An 18,354-nucleotide genomic window follows, 5' to 3' on the forward strand; every position below is an offset into this window, starting at 1 on the left:
TGAGATCGTATTGCGAATAGTCGGGCTTCCGGTACATTAATGCCACTCCAAGAGCGACTGTGATGAATCCTGACATTAAATAGGCGTAAACTTTTTGACGAGCAAGAAGTCTTCTATTTTTGTAATCAGGGGTGACGGCCAGAATTTTTCCAAGCTTGAAAATCACACGCAGAAGTTTGAAGCTCATTTTTCTGTGGAACTGTACATGGAAAGGTTGATTACACAATTAGAATGTTCGACAGTGACATACAACATTTCCAACGATTTGTTGTTATTAATGCAAGATTTATGAAGTGACTTGCTTGTAATTACACATTTATAGCATGTCGTTAAATTAACAAAAATATGTTTCCAATAAAGAGGCCACGTAAATAAATGGACAAAAAGCACAATTTTAACCTAACCATTCTGGAAATTAAGACAAAGCAAATAATCGTACAAAATTTTTATTCGCAGTTATTAAACAAAAAGTACATTAGCTAAACTACAATTTCATAAAGAGCAAATTCTCGGACATATTCTAAAGCTGCTTCGTAGAGAAATTTAATTTGTTCCTGAAAAAAAACCAAACAAATCAAAATACTCAAATCGCGTAGTGTTAAAAAATTTACAGGATTTTTAAGGAAATGTGGACAACTTTGCTTCACACTCCTGGCGACGTTAAAAACGTTACAACAACGATCAGTGTTGATTTTTTCCAATAAATAGGCCAAAGCCACAAAAAGGCCACTGGCTGTTTTTCCATCACTTCGAATTCAACGATAAATTAAACACAAATAAACAGTTAATATTCACTTACTAGCAGGTGACAATAATTTGTCCATTGTAGAGTACAGTTTTGTCCCAAACATAAATTAGATCTTTGATATTTAAAGGTCTAACACTGGTACCATCCCAGGTTTTGACATTTATAATTTTTACTATTTTCTCATCATTGTTACTCGTATTGTGAATTTTCATGGTAAAGATGTCAAATACATCAGTGTGATTGTCTTCACTCAGAAAAGTCAGTTTGCAGGATTCACCTAAGGACCAGGTTTGTCGAGGATCTGTAGTCCAAAACCTTGGACAATCCTGTTCAGTACAAAATTTATCCGTGATAATAAATTTCACAATCAAATATAAAAAAAATATTACCTTGCCTTTGTCGTCTTTTTGGTTTAAAGATACTATCATTTCAACTTCATAGCTCATAACTAGATTCCAAAAGTATTCAACACTATTCAGTGAAGGCTGTTTGGTTACTACAAATCTCTTGGGGTAATTAAAACTGTCCACGGTAATGGGGTCAAAGTTTGATCTACTGTCTACATAAAATAAAAAAATATATATTAGACTAAAATATAGATAGGAGTAATAAAAGATTCAAACATTTTCACGTTAGAACCACCATAATAAAAAAGAGTATAAAATCTTTGAAATTAAGGCAGTGTCGGATTGTGACGCTGGAAACAGTCTACTTTTTTTTTGAGACAACACATTTTTCTCATATCCAGGATGTTACAATTACAAATGTAATAAATAAGTATTATTCTTAAAAATATAATATACGCATAAAAAAACACATATTTTACTAAACAGATTATTTCTGAAACCACTGAACCAATTTTATATGTGTATTACCAATATCATGTATATGGTAAAGGCTAATCAAAATTTGGCTAATCGTCCCCACCAAAAATTTTTTGACGTCATCTCCAAAATTTACAGTAGTACATATTATTTAAATTTTATAACATAATAAGGTACTCCTGCCCATGTGGTTTATGAACCGCTGTTGCGTTCTTATCCTAGACATCCAGATTTTTGGAAAAATATCAACTTTGAACTGCAAAATGGAATGCTCGAAAATTTTGCAAACGTTTCGAAGTTATCGTAGGCATGGTAAATCGTTAATCAATTTTTTTTCGTTTATGCCCCTCTAAAACAATAATGACATCATGTTACAATATTGCCATATGTATAGGTAAGTGTTGTTTAATTTATATTTACCAAATATAAATTTTGGTGATTCCAAATGCATTGTTTTTTATTTCAAATCCAGTTCTCATCTAAAGGACTCGGATTGGATTATCGGACATTTTAGATGAAACTTTTAATTTGAAGTCAGTAGAAAGTAAAATCGTACGATTCACCCAACTTTTTTTTCATTTATTTAAGCTACTTTTTACATGGTTTTTCATCTGTTTTAAGGTACTGTATCATTTTTTAAGCAAACGGCCACGAATTTTGACGTTGAAGTTTTTTTGACGTGACAACGTCTTATAATTCGATTGAGCCGGCTGCACGCACGAAAAAACATGACTCATGCGGCGTTACGGCGTTACCTCGCTCTGAGGCGTTTCATGTAAAGGTACGTGTCCACTGGAGAGTGACTTGGCGAGAATTCGCGAGAGTTACTTTCAAGGGCTTGTCGATTTGAGAGGATATTTTGGCAAATTTTGCTCGCCGATAGATGTCGATCAGACAAAGCTCTCAAAACCCTGTCCACTACACAGTTGCACTTGCGAGGAAAATGGACCCTCTTTACTCGAACCGACAAAGAATTTATGATTTTACGAGCCTTTTGTTAATTTATTTTTCACGAAATACGGTAAAATATTGCAGCTGTGAAAACAGGTAGTAAGAGGACATAAATTATTATCTGGACCTAAAATTGTGCTAAGAAATACGCAAATGCACGATGCTATTTCTATTCATGAAAGAGTAATAGTAACATTACGATTTTTTTGTATCAGGTACATATGTAAAAGTATTATGTAAATCATTGAACAAAATAAGGTGTTCTCCATAGGTTATGTCACGTACATTTTGGGGTTTTTGGACCTTTCTTTTCTGTGTCACAGGTTGTCACATTCATATGATCCCACCCTCTATTATAATGTCAAATAATTTTAATGTAGAGTTGATTTTGATTAAATCAACATTGCAATTATTACTCTTATTTAATATTATGTAAAATCTTCTTTCCACATATCTCTTAAAAATGTAAAAAATTGGTCGAAAGTTGTTTCGACAGAACTTCCCTCGCACCGAAAGAACTATGAAACATATCTAACATTTTCGAGTTGAGTTTTTTCTTTACACAATTTTGTGATGACGTCATCAACATTTTTGCAAGGTCACGTATATCAACTTGGATTGGTGCAGTATAATACTAAAAATAACAGTAGATGAATATGAATGCAGTGATAAATCACAATTAAAAACTCAACATATTTTGCACACTTTGGATAGAATTTATTCTGAAAAATTTTGAGATGACGTCATCAAGTTTTTGTTGGGAATAAACATATATGTTTTGATTAACAATTTACCACGCTTACAATAACCTTAAAACGTCTGGAAGATTTCAAAGTACCTATTCAGTTTTGCAATTCTTGTGTTATTCGGAAACTAAAATCACGCATTCATTTTTTTTTGAGTCGCCCTGTATAAGCAAATCTAAAAAATATGAACACAATAATAAATTACAAGTATTATACTGATCATATATATTTTGCACATTTCGGGTGGAAATTATTCGGCAAAATTTTGAACTGACGTTATCAATTTTTTGGAGGGGATAAGCAAATATATTTTGATTAAAAGTTTATTATGCTTATCATAACTTTAAAACAGCTGTAAGAATCAAAATTAAATTGTAAAATGTTGTTTTATGTTTTCTTTTCCAAAAATCTGGAATCGACCCAGTACTTTTGGAGATTATCTGTCTAATAAAAATCGGGACGGCAGACAGACGGACAGACAGACAGACGGAAACTAGAGACTTATTTTTTCGTACTCTAGGGGTCATGAAAGGTCGAGAAAACGTAAAAGTAGAGAATGGGCTGACGGAAATAACGATGTTTGAAAATTGTTAATATTTTAGTTTTGTTTTTATAAACACTCAGCATATTAGAAATTAATTTAATTGATACCATAGCAAAGCACGCACTTTTGTTTACCTCCCCATAAAATATTATAACACAGATCTTAAAATTAATACGATTGCGATTTTTTTGTGAACCGCTTCATTACAAAAATTTTTTAGAAAATTAGAATTAGGCATTCTATTTAAAAAAGTACGTTGAATATTACGCCTCAAAAACAGAACACTCTGTATAGTTGAAAATAATTTTAGTGTATGCTACGCGATTTCTATAGTCCTTTTTTTCCATATCGTGCAATTAGTTCTGCAGTTTGGTCTTTTGACCATCCAAATTTGGCCATGGCAAAGCTCACCACTCGCGGACAGAACTGTAGGAATTCGAAACGTGTTCGTATTGTGAAAGTACCTCCAGAGAGGCACAGCTTTGGTTTCCAACTAGAGCCCAAGTTCTAGCAAATTTGCTACCCTGTCCACTGCTCGGGTACACTAGCGAGAGAAAGGAGCGATTTGTACTCGACCGACAAATAATTTATGATTTTATGAGCTTTTTGTTAATCCTCGTTCAAGAAATTCAACTGAAATGTAAATGCTGGGAAAACAGGTAGCAAAAAGGGTATAGGTAAATTGTCTCCCGGGTTAGATTGGTAAGAGCGCTTAATACGACCGGCACCTGAAGATTATCATCCCGGCAGGTTATGATTCATCAAAGGACAATTACATGCAATGTTGTAGTGTGTAAAAACATCTATAAAATTATTGTCCCTAATAATTATATTTTCAGGTGAGGCAGGTATCAATTTATAAAAGCACTTGTGGATAAACACCGAAAATAAATATAAATATTAATTTTTGAATACTCATGCTACTTAACAATACATGTGTAGTACCTAATATGTAAATTATTATTATTAAAAATTCATTTAAAAACGTTATTTGAATAATAAAAAATGAATTTACTTCGTTGTGCATAGTTTAATCTCGTACTACAACAAAATAATAATAATAATAATGAAGTATAATCAGAATCACTTATACAAACTATGATGTTTAATTATAAATTAAAAAAGTTAATCTAGTCTACTTTTCACATTACTTGCTTCAGATTTACGACAAATGAACATAATTTAGTCATTTATTTTCGTTTTACATTTTTTTTAGTATTTAATAATTTCATAAAAATGTGTTACCTATCTCAAAACGCTGTATAAATGTTGAAGTCAGATAAACGATCAGATTTGGCCGAATTGCGTAGTCCTTTTCACGACTGTTTGCATAGAATCATAAACGTGTAAAATAAGGCGGCTTTACTCGAGAAATAATTTATGATGAACTGCTTACTCTCGGGGAATACTTCCCCAATTCGAAGCTTCTTCACACGGACAGTATCTCTCGCAAGTAAACGCAGTTTGGCTTGTCCACTGGAGAGAATATCGTTCGCGGCGAGATCAGCCGATCAGTGTTTCGTCTTTACTCGACTGGACTCGGAGCTCTCCAGGGCTGATTTTGAGGCGATTTCTCGCAAGTGGACACTTACCTTAAGGCTTGAAGTGCAAGCGAGAACGCGGAACGAGCGACAAAGAGGCACAATCGGCCTTCGCGTTCGGCAGCGTTCGCCATCCGTCTCTCTCCTTCTTCCGTATGTTTATAACAGCCACTATGTACATCCCATCATGGAAGTTGATACCGATATACCAATTCTTCTTTTTGGCGACTTCAACACAAATGTGAAAAATGACGAAACATTCATCAAATTCATGAAAGACATGTTTAATGTCGATTGTGCATCAGACGTTAATAACTCAACAACACTAGGAGGCACCACCATCGATTTGACTTTTTCAAGACACATTAAACTCGAAACACTCCCTTTCATTTCCTACTTTTCCTATCATCGTCCTATTCTCAACAGAATAACACAGATTGTAAGAAATTAAATATTACACATGTTTAACAGTTGTAAAACAATTGCTCAACGCACATTTATACTTGTAAAAACTATTAAATTGTAAAAAAAAATTGACATAATTGTATTTATGCGTATAAATAAATCTAACTTGATCAATTTCATTGTGATTTCTAATTACCTCCTTCTCTATATACATACAAATCTATTAAACAAATGAAATTAAAATTTTCTTTTGAAAAATGCTACCATTCCATCAGTATTTTCTTAAGACGTTGTCACGTTCAACTATCGTCAGTAAACCGACTTTACAGACAACCGATTTTTATTTCTATTTGATAAATAAAAAAAGTCAATTTTTGTCGTACAGTTCTTTTGATGCATTTTCTTTGACATTTCACCCCAATTTTAGGATTCTTTTTTTTAAAGTTGTGGTTTTGTAAAGATTTTGGCCAGATTCCATCGGATCCAAATAGAAACCGCTGAGTTTGAGATTTTTACAAAGAAATATAATAAAAAAAAACACTTCAACGTCAAAATTTTAACCACTGATGCTTGTAATCTGAATGTGCTAATAGTCGAATTCGGTAGAAGTATAAACATAAACAGTCTAAGTTAAGCATATACTGAGAAACTGAGAATGTCAACATTTTTTCTTGTTAGTTTCCTTTAAATATATTTCACATTTAAAGTCGCAGGGGCTGCGGGGATGTCAATTACGCCACTTTATAAAGGTTAACAATTATCACAAAAGGAAAATCGCAAAATTTAATTTTTAATTTTTTTTTAAAGAAGCTGACTTCGTCGGACTATACTTCAAAAGCGAGGGAAGTTCTGTCAAAATAACCTTCCACAATTTTTTATTAGCTTTGTTTTTCTTGGTGGCCTTATCAAAATTCCAAAAACAACATATTTTTTTTCAAAACGCCAATATCGCCGACAAAATTTAAAATAATAGCAATAATATACCCAAACAATATCTGTGTGTAGATCTCCATGTCCTCGATCCGACACTGAATTAAGGTATATAATTTCTTACCTAATAAATTTCTAAAGTAGCTTTTTTTGACAGTTGTGTGGTACTGCTTTGTAACCTTTTCCAGGTCATCCACCAAACGTTGTAAAGAAGATTCCTGCATGGCATCCTGTATTTTAAGCATAAAATAAGTTCTTCCGTCAGAAGCACCAAAGTCTTCTCCGAAGTGGTATTCCAACATCACAAAATGACAGAAAATATATTGTTCCAAGTGACTTATTAACCCAGCAGGTTGATTTATTTCTTTACAAGTTTTTAAAAAATCTACTTTTCCTTCTTGAATGCTCATTCTTAGAGCCACCTCGCACAAAATATAAATTCCTGTTCTTCCCCGTTTTTCACTAAATTATTGTCATAAGATTGGGTGGTAAAATAATGTGATTTTTACTTACTCGCAGTGCACAACAAATGGGTATTGATCACGATCTTCCATTAATTCTGTCACAAAAGAAGTAAAATTCGTAACAGATTGAGGCACATTTCGATTAGACCAAGTCATATATTGAAAATGGCGAACCACTCGAGTTTCATTATCATATTTTACTTCCAGAATTTGTTGAACGTAGTCAGATTTTACTTTCACGGAAACACTTCTAATTAAAAATTTTCCAAATCTGAAGTGTGAATGCTCATCTGGCCAGTACTTTTCGCATTTAAGGGATCCATTTTCTTCTAATTTAGTTAACATAATAATAGTTTTGATGTTTTCTTGGCATACCACGAACCAGAAATCGTGCAGTGTGGATTCTAGAGGTGGTTCGGTAACAAGGAACGCTTTTGGCATATCGTAACTCTTAAATGATTACTTATTTTATTTCGTTTCGAAATTATGTAACTGAAAACACACTTACGTTTATGTAGTTTGCATTTAAATGTCTTCTTTCGTTATTCATCGCTGTAGTTTCATTATCTAAAAAAAAAAAAATTTCTGCTTAATTTAACTCTTTATGCCCGTTTGCACCAGTTCTGGTTAAATGTGGCCGTTTGCTAACCACCGTTAAAGTTAACCATAGGGCTAAACAAGACTTGCTTTGCACCGCGCGTTACAAGACCCAATGTTAACTAACCAAAGGTTAATACACGCGTTGTTTGGCAACGTCGCAAATTTGAGGGTATTTGATGATAGCCGTTGGTAGCATTGGTGTGCGCACATGGTTTTGTGTACCAAACAGAGACTTTAATTAAAGTCGCTGGTACCAAAGAGGTTAGAGACAGCTGAATCTGCTGTTTACTCTTCGTTCAGTGAGTACATTTTAGCGCATCAAACGAAAGCGACTCTTGATTACTTATTACCTTGTTACTAGTGATGTAAGTATTGTTGCTTTAATTGCAGTCAGTTTTTTAAGTTATGGAAGGCAGAGGAAAAAAAGGATGCGTGCACCAAACTTTTCCATTGACGAAAAGTTGCGAATTTTATACGTTATAGAAAAGTATAAGGATGTGGTTGAGAACAAAAAAACCGACGCTCTAACGTGGCAAGAAAAAAATGCAGCGTGGACTAAAATTACTGCTGAGGTAAACTCAAATGGTAGTGTACCTCGCACAGTGGAAAATATTAAAGGTTTCTTTGAAAACCAAAAAAGAAGTACTAATAAAAAAGCTGCAGTTGAAAAAAGGCAGTTGAGGCGAACCGGGGGAGGCAGCACAACTGCTATTGTAGATGATCCCACATTTGGGATCACTATGGAAATTTTAAATAAAAAAAATATTTATGGATTACAAAACCTTTATGATGGAGATGGCGACGATTTAGATCCTGGCAATTCAAAAGTAAGAATAAAGTTATTTATGTGGTGGTGTACAATAAATATATAAAAATATACATATTGTAGGTTGATGAACAAACATTCCAAGGCGCAGCAAGTACTTGCGAAGAATACGAAGATACTTTACAGGGGCCCTCTATTAATTCAAAGGTAACGTTATAAAGCAAATATTGCAAAAATGTAAATGTTTACATTTTATACTTTTAGGTTGAAAACTCGACAGATTGGGGCAATTCATGCCCAGCCCAGTTGCAGGCTCCAATGAATCCCAAACTGGCGGCACTCATTGACAGGCAAACACAAAAACAAATTGAAGTCCCTGCAACTCCGTCAACGTCAACTTCATTTACTAATAAAAAAGTAAGTTGTAGTTTTTCTTTTATTAAAATTTAACAATTATGCACATTACAGCAAGAAAATACATCACACTCAAGGAGAAGACCATCTTTGCACTCTTCAACAAATGTGGCCAGAAAATATGAAGAAGTGGCAGAAAAGAAAAAAACATTATATGATATTCAAATTTCCATTTTTCGAAAATTTCAAGAGCAGCAGGAGGAAATGGCTCGTAACTATCAGCATGATTTAGAAGAGAGAAGAAAACATGACGAAAAGATTCGTTCTCTACAAATTCAAAAAGAAGTGTTGGACATTGAAATAAAAAAGGCCCAATTAATAGCTCTACGGAAAGGGATAGAAAATGAATAACATTATTAGTGTTATTAATATTGTATTTTATAAGTATTAATGCTAACAAAATGCTAACTATACGCGAACTAAATGACCGTTGGGGGCGCCACTGTTAACTGCAACATGGCCGCTCTAAGGCATATTTGACGTATCCTTTATGGCAAGTCTTAAGTGTCCATCGTGTGAAAAAAGTGTGTTGTGTTAATAAATCGAGCGTTTTTGTAGTGGATTTGTTCAGTTTACAGCCTGTTTCGTTGTTTGTGTCAGTTTTTTTTGTAGTTCTCATTTTATTAACCCTTTGTTTAACTTTTTAAGTGAACACATGCTAAATCATGTGGTGTTAAAACTTCTGTGAAAACTTTATTAATTATAGCGATTATTGTTTTTTAAATTAAGTGTTCATTTCATACTATGTATGAGTGGAATAATGCATAATAATAAAATAATAAAGCATGAATAATATTACAGGTTATTGCTGTCACCGTTTTAAACAAAACTGCTAAAACAGCATAAGAAAATGTATTTTTCAGTTTCATAAAAGTTAACAGAACACGTTCTTTCAAGTTTAATTTATGTTTATTACAGAATTTTCCAAACATCTCACAATTTGCAACAATAGCATTAAATAACAGAAAGGATGGTATTCCAGCCATTGTATTTAAATCATTATCAGATTTAAGTGTACTTATAAAAGGTGCCACTAAATCTCCACTTGTCACTTGAATATTTTTATCCTTTTTTTGTGAATTTTGTAAATGTAACAAAGCCTGCACGGTTTCCATTTCTAATGCTAGAAAATAATCTGTATTTTTTAAATATCATCAAATGTATACATACTTGAAACAGTTTTTTGATGTAACTGACTGCTGTCGAAGCAATTTACATCAGTACTATCTGTACTTGAAATTATGTAACCTTCAGATTTTCTCATTGTTGTACTTCTGACTGCTTTAAAGTCTCGATTTTTGGGCCTTCTAGGTAGTAATTCTTTAGTAATGATACTTACATCTACAATATTTCATTTATTGTCTATTATACATTAACAACATTTACCCAAATCTGTACTTACCAGGTAATATTTTTATTTTTATTTATTTTATCCTATGATGTCTCTAACAAGCTGGAGGCCCAATTACAGGAAACATGACATACACAACACCCAAAAGGCAAGGCGGGAATCGAACCCACGACCCAAGGTGTAGTGGGCAAGCACGAAGCTAACTAACCCACCTGGGTCCTCAAATCAAATCCTCAATATGAAATCATCCTGATTACAATGTAGTGAACACACTTTCATGTGCTTTGTTGCTGGTTTTCCCATATTTAGCTTTACCATCCAAGTCTTATATCTGTCCATTTTTTTCCCTGATTCCTAACCTAAAAATATAATATATATATACATATTATACTGATAATCAAAAACAATTTAGTTAAATACTGATTAAACTACATTTACTGTTGATATGAATACTTACCTGTTCATAACATTTAAACAAATGACTTGTTTTTTATGGGGAATTTATGAAAAGAGAGCCCACTGTTACTATTGTTTTTGCTATGGCAGCGAAAAACACAACAATTTGTATTGTTAACAGTCATTTTTTCAGGAATACTGGGACCAACTTATTTAATTTTGTTGGTTTAACATAAAACAACGAAATTTCACTGTACAACCAACAGTATTTACATCTTTCACTATGCTCCTGAGTAGTGCACATTTTTGACACCAGGTGTCGTATCAGATCATTTAGATCGCGTATAAATTAATTCATAAATTTCCAAAATAATTTTGAATCAGAAAATCCCTCGTTCCATCCACATGCCTTCGGTTCCTAATATCCCCAGGTGCAACTATTTGCCCATCCTGGATTAGCCTTTCTAGCTGCTCTTCATTAACCAATTCAGGAAGAGGTGGAAGCACATTATCATTGTGGCGGAGTGCCAAATTATGTAAGACACTTGCAGCTACAATGATAATTAAACATGTGTCAACTTTTAGCCTACACCCATAAGCTAGTATAGGGAATCTTCTCTTTAAAACGCCAAAACATCTTTCGATAACATTCCTAGTCCTAATGTGGCTTTCATTATATAACTGCTCTGGAGGTGTTCTCGGATTTAATAGGGGTGTCACTAAATACTTCCCATTTGCATAGCCACTGTCACCTAAAAATGTTATAAATAAATTTGAAGGTAAAAAAGTAATAGGTCTTATATTTTACCAAGAAGTAGACAATTAGGATATACATTGTCCTCAAAATCATCTTTAATACGGCTATGGTTAAAAATATTAGAATCATGGGCAGACCCTGGCCATCGAGCAACAACATTCATTATTTTCAAATTGGCATCACAAATCACTTGAGTGTTGATAGAAAAGTACTGTTTTCTATTGCGATATATTTCTCCATCAACTCCACCTAAAATTTACAAATAACTGAAAATTTCAATAAAATATATGAAAAACATTACCGGGAGATTGAATTTTTACGTGGGTACAATCAATGGCCCCTACAACTTTTGGAAATCCGCTAATAGAAAAAAAGTTCCGTTGATTTTCACTCATTTCGTCATTTGTACTAGGAAATTTTATATGTTGTCGATACAATCTTGCAATTGCTTCGGAAACTCTTTTCACAATTCGTGACACTGTCGACAAATGCATCCCCATAAAATCAGCTATGTTCTGAAGGTGTCCTCCTGTCGAAAACACTCGCAAACACGTCAAAATCTGATTCATGGGCGAAACAGCATTATTCCTAAAAGCAAATTCGATTGTTGTTTTGGTAACAAATATTTTTACATAGGTAATATTCTTACATATCAGATGGGAATTCCAATTCACGTTCAATCGATATTAATAGATCGAGAACACACGCTCTGGACAGTCGAAATCGACGACGAAAAGCTGCATCGTCCAGAGTATCAAAGTGGTTATGACGCGTATAAAGTTGTCGAGGCAAACCATTGAAGATGAAGTCGAGTACTTCAACATCCTCCACATCCTCCTCATCCTCATTAATTCTTATTTCAATTTCCATCATTTTTCTTTTTTTCTACACAACGATATGGCTCACACACCAAAGACGCCACTTGCCACACTTGTAAGATCAAGATACATAGAAAGAATGGTATACCGACTCCGCCATTAATTGATACCCAAATGTAGGAACCAGATGTTAGTTTAAAATTTTTCCACTAGATGGCGCAGTAGTACACGAGGGACCGTCAAATGCGCTGTCAAAGTTGACATTAATAGACGCTTTTGAAATTTACAGCGTGTTTGCAGCAGAAACACCACAAATTGTAAAAGGGAGCCGTTCTCTAGCCGTTCAAAATGAAAAAGTGTGTTCTTTGTGGGCATATTAAACTTCTCAGTCGCGATATTTCGTTATTTCGGGTTCCTGCGGTAAATAACAATTCAATAACAGCTAACACTATTTAGACCATTTTTTTTCAAAAATATGATTATTTATAGGATGGAAAAAGAATAAAAGTCTGGACTGAAGCTGCCGGGTTTTTATTTATTCCCAAGACATATATTTGTATGCAGCATTTTGAAAACAAATATATAAGAATACACTATGATCATGAACATGTTGTTCGAAGAACATTAACTCCTGATGCTATACCGACTATAAATTTAGGTTGTGCAAGCATTGGAAATTCCTGTGTTTCCACACATCCTTTTCCTACATGCCCCAAAAAGGAACAAACCTATCCATTTCCACCACTACAAGGAAATATGTATGTATAAAATATCCTGATTTATCCTAATAGCCTGCCGTTCATATTATTTGAAGAAATTCCACACCAGATGATCCAGTTGTAAACTTCGGTTATACCAATACCAAAAATGACATTTCCTACCAGAGTACCCATCCTATTAAACAATATCCTAGGAGCAATAAAACCCATCCAGTTGAAATGCTATCGATATATAGGTATGTATTTCTAAACAGCCTCACTTTTCATGACTTACCATTTGGTTGAGTCATGTCCAAAAAGTGGAAAATTACTTTAGTTACGCTACACTAAAGGAGACATCTTTGCTATTCTTGATGATTTTTATATAATATTCGTCAATATTTAAAATTTACAATGAGTTCGTTGAAATACATATACGTATGTGAATAAATAAAAACGCGCATCTTTTTTTCAGTAATGCAGATCCTGAAAACGATACATCCACACAGAGAAACCCTATATCACGTTCCTCCCCAATCAAAACTTTATCCTCGGATACTCTCAGTATGTTGAGAAACAATTATTCAGAAATTTGTGAATTGTTGCCTCTCACATGGGGTATTCATCAACTGCCAGATAAAATTATTATAAGCCACGTAACAACTGACGTCCCAAGAATAGACAAAGCCATCGTTATTGAAGGAGAAATTTCAAAAATATATTTGAATAATATTTGCCGCATGATCGATACCACATTCACGAACTTTCAAGATGTTCTTGATCTGGTCAAAAAAGTGGATGCAGTAACTTTGTGTCACGGTACTGGAATAGGAAACAAAACTAGCCAAAACTGTAATGGGGAGAATACAAGGAACAACACCAGACGCTGTTTATCTTGCGCACTGTTTCGCAAAAATTTGTTAAAAAAAAATTTTTCGTTCAGTGGCCATAGCCAAAAGTTTGCGAACAAGCAAAGAAAAATGAAAAAGAACTACGTACATTTGAAAAGAGAACTACATGATAAAACAAATGTAATAGAAAGTTTGCACAAAAGGATGGCAAAAATAAACAACATGGGCGCGGTATTATCTAAACTACCTGAAAATCAAAGATTGGTAGTACAAACATGTTTGAATACAGCAACACAAAAAACTAATGGGAAAAGATACACCAAAGACTGGATATATTCTTGTATTCTGATAAGAATAAAAAGTCCAAAGCTATATCGCCATTTACGGAACAGAGAGTTACTTCCACTACCTGCACCAAGCACAATATCTAGATATATAAAAAACATCGACAGCAGCTACGGATTTCAAACAAAGTTATTTGAATTATTAAAAGTAAAGTGTCACTCTATGCCTGAATATGAACGTCATGGTACTTTAATGGTAGATGAATGTAAGATAACACCCAGCAAACATTTTGACAAAAATCGCTTGGAAGTATTAGGTTTTGTTGATTTGGGTGATTACACTCCAATATCTCAAAGAGACCAATTAGGTGACCATGTTCTAGTCATAATGTTTCAATCCTTTGCCGGAAAAAATATGCAGGCAGTCGGTTGCTTCCTGTCAAAAGGAAATGTATGTGGAAGTACTCAGGCAAAACTAATTTTGGAAGCAATAGTTCTTTGTGAAGCAGCTGGACTCTTTATTGATGTGGTGACATCTGATGGAGCGACATGGAATAGATCAATGTGGAAGCATTTGGGTGCAGGTAATCCACAGGCTCCATGGGTTATCCATCCCTGCAATGATGTTAGAAAATTGAGGATGTGTTCAGACTTTCCACATTTGCTAAAGTGCTTAAGGAATAGACTTGTTGCCAAAAAAGAATTCCACGTGCCCACAGGTCATGTTCAGCTGGTCCATTTTCAAAGGTTAATTGAATATGACGCTCAATTTGAATTTAAATTGGCACCCAAATTAACACTAAAACATGTTGATCCACAAAACCATGAAAAAATGACTACGCGCTATGCTTTTCAGTTATTCAGTGGTACCGTTGCTGATGCTCTGTCAATGTTAAACAGTAAAAATATACCTGGATTTCTTGATTGTCAAGCTACAATAGAGTTTTGTAGACGCATCAACAAGCTGTCTGACATCTTGAATTCGAGTAATGGTTTTAGTGCGCTGCGATTACAGTCACCACAGTATGAGGAGTTAGAAGACTTCTTAATATACTTAGATTTGTGGGAATCGTGTGCTGACCAAGAACATTTTTTGACTAAAAATACTGCAGATGGTTTGAGGGCCACAATAAACACAACCCTCGACTTACTAAAATATTGCACTGAAACCTTAAATTTCACTTATTTAATGACGTCACGAATTAACCAGGATCCATTAGAACATTTTTTTGGACTTCTACGTGATTGTGGTGGCTCAAATAACTGTGCTGAATCAGTTCAAATCGCCCAGATCTTTAGACTGATGTCTTTATATTCATTGGTAAAGCCACCTAAAGGTAGTAATGTTACTGGTGGCAATATGCTTGAAGTTCTTGTAAATGATAAGCAAAATATCCTAAACTGCATTTCATCAGAGAGTTTATCGAATACAAAGCAAGAAATTGACCTTCAGTTGGACCGAATTCTAGATGAAGACATCTCAGCTGGAAGAGAGATCAATTTCAAGGACAACGAAGAAGCGTTCGCTTACGTCTGTGGGTTCCTTGCCCGAAAATATAAGTCTGAAGCATGTCAAGACTGCAAAAACACCATCATCGGAAACGGCGTGGAAAATTTTAATACGTTCATCGCCTTAAAGAGTAGAGGGCATTTAATATTTCCATCTTCAGAACTGCTAACACTTCTAGAACAAGTAGAAGCTGTGATTGGCGGAACTCTGAAATCAGATGTGAAACGAAATGCACTACTTGACGTCCTTCATGAATTGGAAAAACGAAAAATTAATCATTTTATAGGGTGCATGCAACACAAATTTAGTTTAACTAAGAGAGTTATTTTTTCATTTTTAATATTAAGAATGAGTTTTGCATGCAAAAAAGAAAGCAGGAAAAGAAGCGTTGATAATAGAACTTCTAAGAAATACGCCAAATTAGCGAAATTAGTATGAAATTATTATGACTACCTTTTTTCAACCAGATTTATTAATTTAGTTTTGTTTTACTTTCTTATTTCTTGTTTTCTCTTTGATTTTCTTCGACATTTAGTTATCTGTTTGGTAATTCATGTTTTAAAATTGAATTTAACGTTAAAATATGCATGAGGAACGATTTCAGTTATCCCAGAACACCGTTGTTTTATTTCTTAGATTAAAAATAACTTCAGTACCAAAGTAAACAATTTTCAGCGTTTCTTGGAAACAGACTGGCGTAAGATAAAAACAACCCCACTAATCGCACAACTTTTGCGTTATTCTTCGTCAAACATTCACTGTTCGGGTAATTTTCATTCAAAATCTTACGCAACAATCACGACGAAACCAGATATAACTTTAAAAAATCACAAAAATAACATAATCAACACGTTATTTTTTAACGACCAACACAGCATGACAGCGATGACAGCACCCATACTTGACAAATGTCAACACTGACAGTCCCCCGTTACGCTGGCGCCATCTAGGTGAGATTTCATCTGGACCCTAAAATTGAGTAAACTGTTTTCATTACAAATGTCAAAAGTCGGTGTACCATTCTTTCTATGTATCTTGTGTAAGATATATTTAATGAGAGCTGCACAGCTGATCACGCGCCGCCATCTTTACAAATAGTGTCTGTTAACTTAACCACCGCTTAACCACCACCCAATCTGCCGATTAAATTTGGTCGTCGTTAGTTCGAGTTAACTTACGGTTAGTACGCGGTGCAACGAAATTAACAAAATAACGGCCGGTTAAATTTTAACCAGAACTGGTGCAAACGGCCATTTAATCTAAAACTAAACTGACACTCCTTACGAGGTAAATAATTTTCAAAGTCGAAATTTTCCAGTTCTCGGGTACAACTACGATCTCTAAATTTTGATATTACCTACAGTAAACAGTGTGAAAATTAATAAACATAAGTGTTGGAATCAACCTTAAATTGTTGTATTATTTTATTGTCGTCAAGCGATGCCAGGAAATAATTTTTAAAATCGCTCAGTTTAGTTTCCCTACAAAGCGAATTGTCGTTTTCTGTTGAATTTTTTTTTTCTTCAAACTCTAACATAGCAGTATTTTCACTATTTGTGTTACTATGTTTTCTGAAAATTTGTTTCCGTCTTTTAAATCTACAAAACAATATTTATCTTCGATGTTTAAAAACAAGATGAGTTCAGCTAACACAAGGTAAGATGGAAATCCGATTATAATCATTAAAACTGCACACAAGGCAATTGCCACGTAGAATAACTCTGCTTTTTTAATATCAACATCCACTGCAGTAAACTCAATTGGAAATGTTGCGTTATCTATTTTTAAATAGTACTTTTGTTTCCAAATATCTTGCATTTGAAGACCTGTGTCACAGAATGTGACATTTTCTGAACAAAAAACTTGGTCTTCATTGTTTTTTGTTATTATGACCGTGATTTTTTTTATTTTTTGCGACTTTGCCGTGGGTGGTATTAAGGAACAAGTTCGTCCACACGTTGTTAAGAAAGGGATGGTCGAAAATTCAGGAACAGGTTTAGAAAATATTGCGTAAATAGTTGCCTTTCTGCCTCTAGTGTCTACATTTTGTCCCCATACAGATATGTTATATCTTTTCTCATATTCTATTCTAATCTAAAACATCACTCTTTTTAATAAAACGCTACTTACAATCATGGTAATTCTACAGTTTTGTTGTAACTTAAATTTTCGCTTGAAATCTCCTCTGTAAAACGTGTTTCTTCTTCACCATCGTCTACCACAATTTCAAACGCTTTTATTTTTCCGTTTGTGTATACCGGGTGTTTCCACGAAATAATCATTTCGTTTGGTTGACTTAATTGAACTTGCAAATGTCCGGGGGCAAAAATTACTACAAGCACATACAAGTTTTCTGTGTTATTGTGAATATAAAAAACTCAAACCGTTTTCTTGTGGCACAAACACACTTGTTACCTCACTCCATTCAGACACGTCATAATTCTTTGCCTGTACCTAGAACAACGTTTTAAACCTACAGTGTAACGACATTCTAATTTTTAATCACAAACGTACTGTGATGTTAACAGCAGTGAAATTTTCAGCTAGTATTATGTTTGCACATATAAAACCACCCCATATTTCGCAAGGAAATGTAAAATTCGTGGACTTCGTAGTTGTGTTAGGGGTATATCGAAGAGTAACATTGTAGGATTCTATTTGTCCTGTTGGTGGATAAGGTTCTTTCCACTTTATAAATAATCTTCTATTAACAGAATATAGGAATAAATCTTTTACACTGTGGGGTTCTAAAATAA

The 18,354-nt window shown here is 34.0% G+C and overlaps 3 protein-coding genes across 3 annotated transcripts in view; 1 reads left to right on the forward strand and 2 right to left on the reverse strand.

Moving 5' to 3' along the window:
* Positions 1–430: 430 nt before the first annotated feature.
* Positions 431–18,354, reverse strand: part of LOC135134245 (uncharacterized) — a 57,466-nt gene continuing 39,542 nt past the window's right edge. The window contains exons 11-23 of the mRNA XM_064062873.1: positions 18,113–18,345; positions 17,983–18,052; positions 17,746–17,930; positions 17,250–17,692; positions 17,004–17,196; positions 16,883–16,955; positions 7,662–7,720; positions 7,203–7,603; positions 6,814–7,151; positions 1,138–1,307; positions 800–1,074; positions 612–747; positions 431–554 (exon numbers count right to left, since the gene is read on the reverse strand). Coding sequence (XP_063918943.1) covers positions 480–554; positions 612–747; positions 800–1,074; positions 1,138–1,307; positions 6,814–7,151; positions 7,203–7,603; positions 7,662–7,720; positions 16,883–16,955; positions 17,004–17,196; positions 17,250–17,692; positions 17,746–17,930; positions 17,983–18,052; positions 18,113–18,345 — 2,651 coding nt within the window. The 3' untranslated portion in view covers positions 431–479. The remainder of the gene's footprint in view (positions 555–611; positions 748–799; positions 1,075–1,137; positions 1,308–6,813; positions 7,152–7,202; positions 7,604–7,661; positions 7,721–16,882; positions 16,956–17,003; positions 17,197–17,249; positions 17,693–17,745; positions 17,931–17,982; positions 18,053–18,112; positions 18,346–18,354) is intronic.
* On the forward strand, positions 7,874–9,728 carry LOC135134249 (fibrinogen silencer-binding protein-like). Its single transcript, XM_064062878.1, has 4 exons — positions 7,874–8,580; positions 8,643–8,726; positions 8,784–8,936; positions 8,988–9,728. The coding sequence occupies exons 1-4, from the start codon at positions 8,182–8,184 to the stop codon at positions 9,282–9,284; spliced, it is 933 nt and encodes a 310-aa protein (XP_063918948.1). The 5' UTR covers positions 7,874–8,181; the 3' UTR covers positions 9,285–9,728.
* LOC135134248 (putative nuclease HARBI1) lies at positions 10,380–16,562 on the reverse strand. Its single transcript, XM_064062877.1, has 7 exons — positions 16,052–16,562; positions 13,249–15,805; positions 12,087–13,196; positions 11,739–12,025; positions 11,489–11,686; positions 10,742–11,432; positions 10,380–10,643 (listed from the first exon to the last, which is right to left on the reverse strand). The coding sequence occupies exons 3-6, from the start codon at positions 12,308–12,310 to the stop codon at positions 11,035–11,037; spliced, it is 1,107 nt and encodes a 368-aa protein (XP_063918947.1). The 5' UTR covers positions 12,311–13,196; positions 13,249–15,805; positions 16,052–16,562; the 3' UTR covers positions 10,380–10,643; positions 10,742–11,034.

The sequence above is a fragment of the Zophobas morio genome, unplaced genomic scaffold (genome assembly GCF_036711695.1).
Source record: "Zophobas morio isolate AGI-343-1 ecotype UQ-CSIRO unplaced genomic scaffold, CSIRO_AGI_Zmor_V1 ptg000023l, whole genome shotgun sequence".
Taxonomy (NCBI): domain Eukaryota; kingdom Metazoa; phylum Arthropoda; class Insecta; order Coleoptera; family Tenebrionidae; genus Zophobas; species Zophobas morio.

Bases quoted from the DNA above. Each gene is read 5' to 3' on its own strand.
- LOC135134249 (XM_064062878.1), top strand. From the start codon at position 8,182: ATGCGTGCACCAAACTTTTCCATTGACGAAAAGTTGCGAATTTTATAC. The intron at 8,727-8,783 runs GTAACGTTATAA...TTATACTTTTAG, and splicing joins GGCCCTCTATTAATTCAAAG to GTTGAAAACTCGACAGATTG. The intron at 8,937-8,987 runs GTAAGTTGTAGT...TGCACATTACAG, and splicing joins CTTCATTTACTAATAAAAAA to CAAGAAAATACATCACACTC.
- LOC135134248 (XM_064062877.1), bottom strand. From the start codon at position 12,310: ATGATGGAAATTGAAATAAGAATTAATGAGGATGAGGAGGATGTGGAG. The intron at 12,026-12,086 runs GTAAGAATATTA...ATTTGCTTTTAG, and splicing joins TTGGAATTCCCATCTGATAT to GAATAATGCTGTTTCGCCCA. The intron at 11,687-11,738 runs GTAATGTTTTTC...TGTAAATTTTAG, and splicing joins CGTAAAAATTCAATCTCCCG to GTGGAGTTGATGGAGAAATA.